This window comes from Emys orbicularis, chromosome 19 (assembly GCF_028017835.1).
Source record: "Emys orbicularis isolate rEmyOrb1 chromosome 19, rEmyOrb1.hap1, whole genome shotgun sequence".
NCBI lineage: Eukaryota > Metazoa > Chordata > Testudines > Emydidae > Emys > Emys orbicularis.
Window position 1 is genome coordinate 19,424,575 of NC_088701.1, and position 14,149 is coordinate 19,438,723.

A 14,149-nucleotide genomic window follows, 5' to 3' on the forward strand; every position below is an offset into this window, starting at 1 on the left:
GCCCCCCTCCTACCTCCCCCCAACCCCTCCCCCAGTCTCCAGCCAGTTCCCTGTTCCTTCCTTCCCTACCCCGGGGCTCCTCCAGCCAACCCCCTCCCCCAGCCCCTAAGGTCCCTCCCAGCGCCCGCTGTCCCCCACGGTGCCCCCCCTCTAGAGTCCCTGCCCACAAGCCCCCCCCCTACTCACAGCGAGCCGGGAGGGGTTGGGGGTAACAGCAACCGAAGCCGTCTCCCTACCCCCGCGCCCGGGCCGGTTCAAATCTCCGCCCCAGCCAATCAGCAGCCCGCGGCGCCCCGGGCCCCGCCCCTTCCTGCCTCGCTGCATGCTGGGGATTGTAGTTCGGGGTCGCTCTGGCTGAGAGTTAGCAGTGGGGGGTGGGTGGGTTGCGTTTTGCAATTAAACTCCTTCCAGTGTGTGCCCCGTGCAAAGCGAGGGTCCTGCCAGCCCGAGTGCGCAAACTCATCGTGTGCACCAGCACCATCAGCCGGGCCCACCACTGTGCAAACCTGAGTGTGCAATTAATCCCTTTCCCCCCCCAAATCTCCGCTATGCTTGGGATAGGAGCTGCAGGGAACGGTCCATATTTAATACCTAGCACTAGAGGGGACACAGTCGTCGCTCCTGCAAACCGAGTTGATTGCATACATGGGGCTCCTTGCATCCCTCCCTCCAGCCCCCATAAACTCCCTGCCTGCCAATCTCCCAACCCCTTCTACTTCAGGGATTCTCTCCACATTGTGCCCTGTGCTCTGTATGTCCCACATTTCCCCTTTCCCTCATGCCAGGGGCTCTGTACAACTCCAAACCCTCCTCCCCGCGCCAGGGGCACTGTGATCCCTCCATTACCCCATGCCAGAGGATCTGTGCACACACACTCATTCCCTCCTCCACCAAATTCCCCCCTGTCCCTAGTCCCATTCTCTGCACTGTGACCGGGATTCCTGGGGCAGCCCTCACTGGAAATGCCAAGGTCAAGCTATACCCCTGCATATGCTTTGTTGAGTCATAAGGTGTATCCCTTGCTTTCTCTCAATGGGTCAATTGTATAGCTCATGGTCCTTAATGGGACATCAAGCAGGTTAGGCAGTGCTGATGCCACACTGTCTGGGGGTGTCACCCAGAAGAATAGCACAAGTTTTGTAATACAGACAGTGACGGTTTGCCCCCCTTTGGATGCCGCCTGATATGCTGAGATACCACTGAGCCTGCCTGTTATGCCAGTCTGGGCACCCTTTCCATGTGTCTTTAATGAGACTGAAGGGTCCCCTCACTTTTCTTCCATATAGAAGGTCAAAGGGAGAAAATTCCATGGGCTCTTGGGGTACCTCCCTGTAAGCCTACAGCAGGAACGGCAATCACTCGTCACAACTTTGGCCTCTTTTCTTGGCATACATTCCCAGCATGGATTTTAGGGTCCCATTGAACCTTTCCACCATCCCATTGGTCTGGGAGCGATAGGGGGCCGTCATGCCACATACCTTCCATAGCTCGTTGAATAACTGCGACATGTTTGCCCCCTGATCAGACAAAATCTCCTTAGGGAAGCCAACTCTGCTGACTATAGTGAGCAGAGTTCCTGCGACTGTCTCAGCTTCTATATCAGACAGAGCAGCTGCCTCAGGGTATCTAGTGGAAAAATCCATCACCACTAAGATATACTCGTTCCCCCTACGAGTGGGGTGTGGCATCGCACCCACAGTGTCCATTGCCACCCTCAGGAATGCTCCTGTATGACAGGTAAGGGACGCAGGGGAGCTCTCTGGGGTCCTACAGGTTTTTTCCTCTCCTGACACACCGCACAAGACCTGAAATAATCTCTCACATCATTCTGTATTCCTGGCCAGTAGAAATTCCTTCTAAGCCTGTCATACGTCCTCTGTACCCCCAAGTGACCAGCAAAGGAACCTTCATGCGCTACCAGCATTAATTCCCCCCGGTGCTGGCTGGGTACAACCAACTGCTTATAGGGTTGCCCGGGGCCACTGTTCTTTCCCGCAGGAGCCTCTCTATATAGTTTCCCATCCTCTTCAAAAAACTCCCCCCGCCCCTTAGAGTTGCTTCTGGGACACAGCTCCTTATGCTTTCTAGAGAGGGGTCAGTCGTTGCTTTGCTGCAAATTCCTGACAGCTAATACTTGGGATAACTGCTCGGACACTGACATCTCTCCTGCCCCCGGCCCATTGAATCTAATGGGTTGACCTGGTGGCCGGTTTGCTTTCGGGCCCGGGGGTCAGGCAGAGGCCCAAGCTAAGCTGAATATACTTAAGAAACAGATTACAAAGTGTAATTTCTCACCCTAGATATTGATGGAGAATTAAGGCATTTCCACTCACAGACTGGAAGCAAGAACTGAACTGAGGGGAGAAGGGTTGAACCCAGGCTGGGAGGGCATCCAAGCTGTGAGTGGAAATACCTAAAAACTCCAGCTGCAGGCCAGTGCAGCTGCCTTTCAAGACTACTTTCTGTAATCTACCTGTGACAATATCTAGGGTGAGAAATTACATTTTGTAATTTGTTTCTTAAGTATATTGAGTTTAGTTTTCATATTTAATTTTATTTGCTCAGTAATCTGCTTTGTTCTGTTATCTCTTGTAGTCACTTAAAATTCACTTTCTGTAGTAATAAACATATTTCTTGTTTATAATATAACCCCGGTTATACAATTCACAATTGGGGAGATAAGAGGTTGTGCATACCTTCCTCCACACTGAGGGAGGAGGCAGATTTCATAATATATCTTTGGGTCTGCACCACAAGGGAGGTGGACACCTGAGTGCTGGGGGCAAGTCCCCAGGGCTGGCTTTAACAAATGCAGGGCCCGATTCCTGGGGCTTGTACTTACCGGGCGGCGCTCCCAGTCTTCGGCAGCACTTCGGATTGCCGGCTGGGGGAGGGGGGTCGCGGGTCTTGCCGTGCTCCGGCCAGGGTCGCGGGGACGTGGGGCAGCCGTGCTCCGGCCGGGGTTGTGGGACCACGGGGCTGCCGTGCTCCGGACGGAGCTCCAGCCGGGAGAGCGGGGCCATGGGGCTTGCAGCGCTCCAGCCGGGGTCATGGGGCCGCGGCACTCCGGACAGGGTTGCGGGGCCGCGGGGCTGTCGTGCTCCGGCTGGAGCTCCAGCCACGAGAGTGGGGCTGCGGGGCTGTCGCGCTCCGGCCGGAGTTCCAGCCAGGAGAACTGGGCCACGGGACTTGTCGCGCTCCGGCCAGCGCTCAGTTTTATCATGAGTCTCAGTTTTATCATGAGTCTCACAATATTCGGCATAGGTAGTTGTGACCCTCTGTATCTGCCACAGTGATGTTATAGTAATTGTTACAGTAATGTTATAGGTATTAATTTAATGTATATAGTTATGAGGCTGAAAATGTATCCTTATGGCTTAAAGCAAGCCCATGCAAAAACTCACCAAGAACAGAGAGGCAGTTCACACCTCATCAGGGCATGGATAGGACAAACCCAGCCCAGCCTCACAGGAACAATTAACCCTGTTTTAGGTAGCAACAAAAGAATCTATTAGACCCTCGAGGGAGTCACCCCCTTCCTTTGGGCAGTTTGGGACTGTGATGAGATAATGCTCACCTGACTCTGAAGGCGGGGAGGGGGGTGGAAGCCAAGAGGAAAGAAAGGACATGATAAAAGGAAGAGACATTTTGCCATGCTCTCTCTCTTCCACATACATCTACAGACACCACCACTGATCAAACGGGAGAGCCTGACTGAAAAGCCAGCCTGTGGTGAGAAGCATCTATGCATCGGATAAAGTGGGCTGTAGCCCACGAAAGCTTATGCTCAAATAAATTTGTTCGTCTCTAAGGTGCCACAAGTACTCCAGTTCTTTTTGCGGATACAGACTAACACGGCTGCTACTCTGAAACCTAAGTTTTTAAGGACATTGAAAGTGCTAAGATCAGCTTAGAATGTGTTTTGCTTTCATTTCATTTGACCAACTCTGACTTGTTATGCTTTGACTTATAATCACTTAAAAATCTATCTTTGTAGCTAATAAATCTGTTTGTTTATTCTACCTGAAGCAGTGCGTTTGGTTTGCAGTGTGTTGGAGGCTCGCCTTAGGATAACAAGCATGGTACATATCAATTTCTTTGTTAAATTGACAAACTTACAGCGTCCAGCAGGCATTACTGGACAGTGCAAGACGGAGGTTCCTAGGATTGTGTCTGGGACTGGAGATACTGGCTAGTGTCATTCGCTTGCAAGTAGCTGGGAGCAGCTTACATGCCAGAGGCTGTGCGTGAACAGCCCAGGACAGGAGTGGGGGTTCTCACAGCAGAGCAGGGTAAGGGTGGCTCCCAGAGTCAAGGATTGGAGAGGTCTAGCAGATCACCGGTCCAGATAACTCCAGAGGGGAACATCACAGTAGTGTCTACACCAAAGTGTACAGTGGGAATACAGAGCGGTGCCTTGATTTTCCAAAGTGCTCAGTTCCCAGATGCTACTGCAATGGGAAAGGATGAACACCGCTGAGTTTTGTAGAAAATCTGGCCCTCTTAGAACCAGGAAGTGAAGCTGACTTTTCACCGAGTGGTCATGCTAAGTAACGTGCAGAAACTAAACAAAACATTAAAAGTGTCAAGTAGTTTGGATTTCTAAAATTATCCATTTTTTTTAATAATCTAAGGTGGCGGTGTTAACATAACTAAGGGCATTAGCCGGTTTACAACCCTGCCAGATCCCCATGTTGCACACTCACAATACAAAGTAAGTTTCTGGCCCCCATGAGTGCAGTGAAAAGCCTGAAAATGTGACCCCGGGGTGACCTAAAAGCTCAGAAACCCAGAAAGCAAATGAAAAGAACACACAATGTATTTATTATTTTTTAAATCTCAAGATTTTTAAGCCAGTCATACTTTTTGGGGGGCCTACCTCACGATTTTTGAATGCTTGGGGTCACCACCACCGACTAGCCAGGATGTTCATACCAAAAAGGAGATTTCCCCCCAGCTCTTGGCAGGGAAGCAGAGCAAAGGCCCCAGCTCAAGAACAATGGCCCAGAAGACATCAGGTGGCGGGCGTAAGGGCTGAGATGGTGAGAGCGCTCCCTTTGCACTGACAAAGAGGAGAGAGCCAAAATGGAGTCCACAGCAGCTTGCCCGTGTGGCATGCTGGCTTGGGCAGAATGGACTCCATTTTAGTCTTTATTTCTCTCTCTCAACCTTGGGACTTCCCGACGCCGTGTTGCAGGTGACTAACAAACCCGGCTCTGTTCTGAAAAGGCTGCCTGGCATCACTGCAAATCCTTGCTGAGGTGCCTTGGTCCCTGAAGAGTGGACAAGTCTCTGAGCGGGAGTCTATGTCATTCTTGCTGGGCGGGGGTCATGGTATGAAGCATGGGTGCAGGAGCCCCGGGGCTCAGTCACAGAGGTGTTGAGGCCACATGGCCGATCCTTAAGGAAGAATGGGACCCCTTGGGGGTCTGGCCAACTGAAGGGACTCCTCCAAGGGATTGTTTAAACACTGGGGCATAGCACAGCTCCTGGGGATCCAGGACACGTCCCAATCCCCCTGTGAGGCTGGGCAGGGCTCTTATCCCCATTCTACAGGTCAGCAACTGTGGAACAGAGAGACTAAGAGTTGCCCAAGGTCTCACAGGGAGTCTGTGGCATAGCAGGGAACTGAACTCGGGTCTCAAGTCCCAGGCTAGTGTCCTAACCACCCTTCCCCTTCATCCTACAGGGGTCGCCTTCAGAGGCAGGGGGGCACTGAAGAAGAGCGCACGCTGAGGCATCCCAGTAGGGGGAGCTGCAATGGGAGTTTTAATTTAGCAAGAGTCGTTCTGTGCACAGCACTTCAGGGTGACACAGAGCATTAACTTGTCACTCACCATGAAACAGGAAGGGGGCGCTCTCTATAGGGCAGTGGTTCCCAAACTTGAACAGCCTGTGAACCCCTTTCACTAAAATGTCAAGTCTCGCGAACCCCCTCCTAAAAATGAATGTTTCCAGGGATTTTCTCCTTTACCTGAGTATGAAATATAAAAACAGTGATCTGGGAAATATAAAATTTGTTTTTATGACATGCTTATTACACACTATTTATTATTAATTATTATTGATCATTACAGTATTTTTATTACATTATGAAAACAGCAACACTCTTCCAAGATCTCACTTTCGTAGCTTGTATAACTTTGAATAAGCCTGTTCTAAGACAAGGCTCCTATGTTTCATCAAGGAGTACACCTCTACCTCGATATAACGCTGTCCTTGGGAGCCAAAAAGTCTTATCACATTATAGGTGAAACCGCGTTATATCGAACTTGCTTTGATCCACCGGAGTGCGCAGCCCCTCCCCCCCCTCCCCGGAGCACTGCTTTACCGCGTTATATCCGAATTCGTGTTATATCGGGGTAGAGGTGTATCAGATGTGAAACAGCAGGAAGGTATTTAAGAAGTCAACTCAGAGAGTTCCTCCTACACAATCATTCAGGTGTTGAGCAGTCCAGGCAAACAACACACGTTACAACAAAGCTTAAACTTGTTCTTCATAATAATTTTAAAAACACCACTAGCTGCCTATTTAATTTTTAAAACAGTAAAAAATATCCACCTCCTTTTCCATTTCTTATAAGGAGTCTTGAAGTTTAAATCTCCTCAGTGTGATAGATATTCTTGCTTTGATCTGCTTAGCTCTTGGAAGTCCGGGGCTCCGGGCTGCTGGCCCGCTGCTGTCTGGGGTCCCTAGGGACAGCTCTGTCTGCCATTAGGGAATTTTTTCCTGAGAACCCCCTGTAACATTTCACGAACCCCAGTTTGGGAAAAACTGCTACAGGGGAAAGCAAGCTGCTGGGGCAAGGCTTCAGTTTTTCCTCTTGATAGACCTAAGACTACACTGCCCCTTTAACTAAGATGGACCAGCACGCTGCACCCGTAAGGCCCTGAGTACCGTCATGTTTCTGTAATCAGTTCCTGACACTCCTCCAGCCCACTTACAAACATGGTTTAATTGGAGGTCCTGGCATCTTTCTCTCCCCCCCCCCCATGTCCCCAACACAACTTCAAACCTATTTAGGTGGCCACACCTACCACCCTGTCAAAGCCTATTTGCATTAGCACATTCTGGGAATAGCTGGGCATCTATCCCAAACTAACGCAGAAGGGGGTCGAGTGCCCAGAGGACGGGCAAAGAGCAGCACCAGCAACCCGTAGGGCAACACACTTGGCCATGGAGGACGGGCCAAACTAGTTTCACCTGAAACTACTGAACTGGATACAGGAAGACAAGTATACGCCTGGCATGACTGGCAAGGGCAACTCATTGTCGTCAGCTGCCTTGGCTCCTAACCAAGTCTTAATCACATTCTGTGGGAACCCAGCCATGTTTAGAGACAACCATGCCACCACACTAGTCATACGCTCTGTTCTAAGATGTAGCGTGCTCAGAACTCCAGATTGGGCTTGAGGTTGCAGTTGCTGAGAGGAATTGTCTATTCAATATTCATGCAGTAGCAGAGAGCCAGATGTCTCCTGAACCAGGTACTCCATGACAGCCAGCTGCATACAGAGCTTAGGCATCGGCAAACTCAGTTCTCAATTCCTGTCTAACAGGGTGTTGGGAAAGGGGGGTTAATATCTGCCTGAATTAAAATCCTAATCAATAGCAGCCCCCCCCCCCCCCACAAGTCATCTCCTGGCCCCAACAAATCCAAGTGAAGCGAAGGTGGATCTGCAGCCCTTGAACCAACAACCTTAAGAATAATTAAATTTCTGTTCCGTTCAGGACACAAAGGAATAAAATCACGGGAGAGCTTTTCTCTGAGGAAAGAGTTTTATTTCTTTTTTATTAAAAAAAAAATAGAATGAAGGGGTTTGGAGTTTGGCTCATGCAGTAACTGGGGTCAATACCTCCAACACGTGAAGAGAGTCTCTTTCCTTGTTCTCCCCCCGCAAAAGCTAGGAGCCAAGCAGCTGTGACATGTGCTCCCACCACCTGGCCTCTCCCCGCCACCTCCAAATGTGGCAGCTACAGAATAGAGGATGCGGGGGGCTCCCAGGGTTTGAAGGCCCGGGTTAGGAAGTTTTGGATGCAGGCACTCCAGGGTGGGAAGGAACAAACAATACTTGCTGGGGGCTCGCCACAGGCTGCTTGTGATTTATACAAGTTTTGTTTGAAACAATACGTTTTTCCCAAGTGAAAGTTAAAACATACAGGACCGGCCCCAATACCCAAAGACCAGTCCTCAAAGCAGCTGTCTTTTCCACAGTCTCTCTCTCACTTACAGAGTCCTCCCCTCTAGCCCAGAGTCATGGTATTTGAAGTGTTAAGCTTTTGGAGACTGTACCGGGGGTGGGGAGGGCAGTTGTGCCGGGCGCATGATCAGAGCTCCGGGGAGGACAGCTCATTCTGCCCCTGTGGGCTAGGCACCCTGAGCTCTGCGTTGTTCCGGACCACGGTGAAGAGGCTAACAACGGCCAGCAACGCCATCACCATCATCACGGAGCATATGGTGAACATGTTCCTGGTACCCGTCTTGTAGTCGCTGTCATGGAGGATGAGCATGCCAAGGCAAGCCAGCAGGTTCAGGGGGATGCGGAACCAGTTCATCACGCCCACCTGGTCCTTCTCTGGGATCACCTTCCGCCGGAGGAAGCCCATGGCAGGGAAATACAGCCCACAGGAGAGTTCAATCAGCAAAAAGGCCAGGAAGGACTCAGAAGGGTTCTCCTGCCCAGGGTTGGTGGAGAAAGTCAGCATAAAGAGGGAGAAGAATACCATCAAGACAGAGAGAGAGAGGATGTGCATGGGCTGGAGGTGGTACCTCTTGGAGGTGGCAATACGGTACAGCGATGACCCCACCATGCTGGCAGCCATGAAGCTGGAGAAGACAATGCCCAGAGGTGGGTTGTAGGGATCGAGGACGGGCGTCCAGAGGAAGATGAAGATGTAGATGACGCTTTCAAACAAGGCCTGGATAGTGCCCAAGAGCAAGACACGCCGGTCAGACAGGAGACACTTCAAACCATCGACGCAAGTCTTGGACAGTGCCCTCTTCTTGCCATAGTTCTCATCCCAGTTCTTCATGGCGAAGATGCCCGTCAGCATGAGGAAGGGGATGGAGACCATGAATGGGGCCACGGGGCCCAAGCCCAACCACTCAGCGAAGAAGTTGGCCGTCACCCCCGCTCCGATCGCAATGACATTGTTCCAGAAGGCAGCCCTCGAGAAGGTGGCCGGGATCCACTCTGCCGGGAAGTCATGCCGTTCCACATGCTCATGCACGTACCACGCCTCGAAGGCGGAGAACAGCAGGGCTGTGGACAACCCCCCTAATATCCTCCCCACTACCAGCACAAAGTAATCCCAAGAGAGCTTGGTGAGGCAGCAGACCGAGTAGGTCAGGGAGAAGAGGATGCAGGATTTCTTGCGGCCCAGCCAGTCGACCAAGGAAGTGGAGACCAGTCCAAAGAGCACACTAGAGGCAAAGCCGCAGACATAAATGATGGCGATCTGGCCTTCCAGGAAGTGATAGTGCTGGTAGAGTTTATAGAGGTAGGGGCCCTGTAGCCAGTCAGCCGCCAGAGCCAGGAAATACACTTGGTAATAGTCCAGCTGGAACCGCAGGAAGGCAGGGTTGGTACAGGCACTGCCAGTGAGCTTGGTGCGGCAGGCGGAGAACTCCAAACCCATGCATATTGCCAGCAGGACAGCAAAGGCGACATATGCAGTGAACAGCATGGTGCCTCAAAACATCATGTGCATCCCCTGGGGTCTACTCCAAAGCACCTGAGAGAAGAGAAGAACATGCAGTGAGACCCAGATGGGAGAGCCACCTTTACTGGATTTATGACCGTCAGCAGTCCTGAGCACATAGCAGTTTGCACGGCTGTCAAACAGGCTTTGCTTGGAGATTAACCTCAGGCTCCCATGCACATGGGAGATGGTCATGCCCCATGGGATGCTCCCTCCTTCCTAGAGCGCTATGGCCCTTCTGTTCTTAGCTGGGCATACGGCCTCCCTCTGAAACTTCCCACTTGACCCCCAAGTCCCACAGCGTAGATGAGACATATGATTGGAAGTGCAGCCAGGGAATGTTCATTCAGGGTGGCCCAAGGGGAGGGGAAGAGGTGTATAATTAGGAGTCATGGGATGATGCTAAGCAAAGGGAAACTTGGGCTGAGAATTAGGGAAACCTTTCTGGGACTGCGATCTCTCAGGCTGTGGAAGAGTCTCCCCAAGGGAAGTACTGGAAGCCCTATTGCTTAGGATGTTTAGAACTGGACAGGATATAACACCGGTGAATACATTGCAGGGAGCTATCCTGCATGAGCCAAGGACTGAGAGATATTGACTAGGTGATTTAGGCTTTTAGACCATCCTACAGGGGTAATTCCTAGGATTCCCTTTGGCTGTTTCATCTGCCTCCCTTCAACCACATATTTGCAAATATTCAAAATGTGAACCATCATCTGAACTTGCTGTATTCTGCCATCCCTCTCTCGATAAGGGACCTCAAATCCCAACAGCAGTTCAGATCTCTTTGATGTAAGTTAAGTGACTTGCCCAAGGTCACACGAGAAGTCTGTGTCTGAGCTGGAATTGAAGCAGGTCTCCTGAATCCCAGTCCAGTGTCCTCACCATACATGACTAGATCATCCTTCTTACCCTGTGTGATAAAGACCTTCCCCCCATTGTACCCCTGGGGTTTAACCTCATCTAGCAACAACACGGACTCCAACTTGTCCTTATCTACACTGATCACAAAATCATGGGACGTATGCTGTCAGCTAACTTGACTCTACGGAATTATGTAGTAACACAATAACATACGGTAGTGAAGACAAGGCCACAGATGGTACAATTGGTTTAATGATATTTGATACTTCTTCACTGTGAATGGATGTAAAGGTTTTGGTACCAACAGACTGCTGGACAGAGTAGCTAATGCCACAAATCAATGCTAGAAAAAAATCACATCCTGTTTTCCTAGCCTCAAGTCATATGGGAGGATAACAGTTACAGTGAGAAAAAGAAAAAAAAAGCATGCGATCTGCTGTGTGATATTTGTATCTCTACGGCTGTGTTCCTGAAAGAAAGATCCACTGGGGACACTTAAATCAGAGATTTTAACTCTCAACTTGGCACATTTTTAAAGAAAAACTAGCACCAGTTTCACAGCCAAACCTCACAGAGATTACCATAGAGTGGCTTCCTTTAGGTCTCCTGTACGTTACAAGATTGCCAGAAAGTGCCTGGAACCATCCACTCCTTCAATCTGAGTATGGCACGATAAAGCCTCCCCTTGTATCTGCATTCCTTCATGTTATTCTAAACCGCGCTTCAAATGCTCTCGTTGAGTTTCTTTGTAGCTCTTTAAAGAGACTTTTTTTTTTTTTTTGGTAAAGCAATGGTGAAAGGTGCCAGACTGAAAACTCTGGAGGCAAAAGTCCTGTTTAGTCATAGAGGGAGAACAGCGTAGGCTGGGGCAGAGCCAGCATCACCCGCGTTCCCCTGCCCATGTGCCTCCAACCTGACCTGAAGGGATTCTTCTGTTCAAGGAGCGAAAGAGCAGGTTAGCCTGCATACTCTGTTCAATTTTAAGCCTATAGGCTGAGACCTGCAACTTGTGATGATGACGTCTGGGCTCTGGTCTGAGAACCTGCTGCAAATTCATACAGGACATCAAAGCTTTCCTCTGACCAACAGTCTCCCACCTGAGCTCAAAGATAAGCCAGAGGACAGATCAAATGTGAAAGAGCTTGAGATTGCTCTTAGTACAGTTGCTAGGGGGCCAGTGTGTTCAGTAATCATCACCACATTGACTCCTGTACTCTGGAGAAACTCACTAGAATAGAAACACAGTCTGCTGAAAACATGGTCAAAGTGGCAAGAGCAGCCCTGTTAGCATCAGGAAACATTTGAACAGAAGAGAGCACTTTACATCCGGGTTTGGGAAGGGAGAGGAGTCACCTCAGCATCTCCCCACGCCTCCCTGGGAAAAGGGCAAAGCTGAGCCGGGGAACCATGTGGAGTTATGGCCTCAACCCCATCAAGAGCACTTGGGGGCCACAGCCCCCATTGGCAGGCAGCTCCACCCAGCTCAGAGGGACCCCCAGGACTCCTCACAGCATATCCCTCCCATTCCAACCCCTCCACTCACAGCCTCCCAGGCCCCCCCACAAGGACTCGTCTCAGAACCCCCAACTAACTCTCCATTCCCACACAAAAAGTACACCCCAGCTCCGCTCCCTCTCGAGTCCCCCACTCCCCCCAAAGCCTCAGCCTCCCTCTTCCCTGAGAGCACCCACTCGCGCCTCCCCCTCTTCCATAGAGCTCCCTCCCGCCCCCCCACTCTCCCACAGATCCAGCTCCCCACGCCTCCCAGTCTTCCCCTCCCTGCCTCCAGCCCCCCATTCCTCCCAGAGCCTTCCTCTCCCCCCACAGAACCCCCTCCAGCCCCCCACTCATCCCAGAGCCTCCCCCTCCCACAGAACCCCCTCCAGCCCCCCACTCCTCCCAGAGCCTCCCCCTCCCCCCAGAGACCCCCTCCAGCCCCTCACTCCTCGCATATCCTCCCCCCCACTCCCTCCTCCAGCCCCCCACTCCCCGTAGAGCCTCCCCCCAGAACCCCCTCCAGCTCCCCATGCCTCCCAGTCTTCCCCTCCCCCCTCCAGCTCCTCACTCCTTACAGAGCCCCCCACTCCTCGCCGAGGCCCCCCTCCTCCCAGGGGCTCCGAGCCCCTCCCCACAGTCTCTCCTGCGTTCAGCTCCCCGCTCAGCCCCTCACCTGCCCCAGTCGCTCGGAGGGGGGGGAGGGGGACTCCTCGCCAGCGCCCGCCCGCCTCATTCACACGCACCCCGCCCCGACCGACCCGCTTCCGCGACACCCCGCCGGCCTTCGTGCGAGGCAGCCCAGGGCCCCGCCATACTGGAGGGCGGTCACGTGATGGGGGAGACGCGTTGGCCCCGCCCACAGGGCGAGCATCGCAGATCATTGCTGCTTCCGCCCGGCTCCCGCGCTGTGACCTTGCACCTCCTCCGTGACCCCTCCCCAAAGAGCCCCCTCCCCCCGCAGGCACTGAGTGTGGGGCGGGGTTGGGCCCATGAGGCCAGCCTAGCGTTGCCATGGTGCTGGTGCATGACGTCCTACCGTTGCCATAGTGATGGCTCATGACATCCTCGCATCGCCGTGGTGACGGCGCACGACATCCTAGTGTCACCCTGGTGCTGCTGGTGCGTGACATCACCGTGTGGCCTGGTCCAAACATGGCCACAGGACCCTGGGGGCAGGGGCAAAGTGGGGTGCAGATCTGGCACCACAGCTGTGGTCATGTGACGCTGAAATGGGGTGACCTGGCCCAGCCAGGACCCCATAAAAATGTGGCCATGTGATGCAGCCCGGTGACGTGGCAGGGCTGGGAGGCCTTAAAATGCCAGTGTGGTGCATATAAGTGGCTGGGGGACAAAGCACCACCTCCCATCACAGCACACAGCCTCCTGGAGTCATGGCGTCACCCCACTCATGCGTAGCAACAAGGCCGGCATTTTGTCAGCAGGAAGATCCGCCAGGGAGTGCTCCCCTTTTATCTGTCCGAGGTACTTCCGTGGCTCCCATTCCCGCAACCTTTGAGCACATCGCAATCATGAATGGATTTATCTTCACAACCACCTCGTCCCCTCCATGAGGATGAGAAGTATTAGAACATAAGAACATAAGAAAGGCCGTACTGGGTCAGACCAAAGGTCCATCTAGCCCAGTATCTGTCTACCGACAGTGGCCAATGCCAGGTGCCCCAGAGGGAGTGAACCTAACAGGCAATGATCAAGTGATCTCTCTCCTGCCATCCATCTCCATCCTCTGACGAACAGAGGCTAGGGACACCATTCTTACCCATCCTGGCTAATAGCCATTTATGGACTTAGCCACCATGAATTTATCCAGTCCCCTTTTAAACATTGTTATAGTCCTAGCCTTCACAACCTCCTCAGGTAAGGAGTTCCACAAGTTGACTGTGCGCTGCGTGAAGAAGAACTTCCTTTTATTTGTTTTAAACCTGCTGCCTATTAATTTCTTTTGGTGACCCCTAGTTCTTGTATTATGGGAATAAGTAAATAACTTTTCCTTATCCACTTTCTCAACATCACTCATGATTTTATATACCTCTATCATGTCCCCCCTTAGTCTTCTCTTTTCCAAAC

General features: G+C 51.9%; 1 protein-coding gene across 1 annotated transcript; it reads right to left on the reverse strand.

Moving 5' to 3' along the window:
• Positions 1–7,771: 7,771 nt before the first annotated feature.
• On the reverse strand, positions 7,772–9,688 carry MFSD5 (major facilitator superfamily domain containing 5). The gene has a single exon (XM_065419527.1). It carries the CDS (start codon positions 9,686–9,688, stop codon positions 8,330–8,332), a length of 1,359 nt encoding a protein of 452 aa, XP_065275599.1. The 3' UTR covers positions 7,772–8,329.
• Positions 9,689–14,149: the final 4,461 nt, after the last annotated feature.

Bases quoted from the DNA above. Each gene is read 5' to 3' on its own strand.
- MFSD5 (XM_065419527.1), bottom strand. From the start codon at position 9,688: ATGCTGTTCACTGCATATGTCGCCTTTGCTGTCCTGCTGGCAATATGC.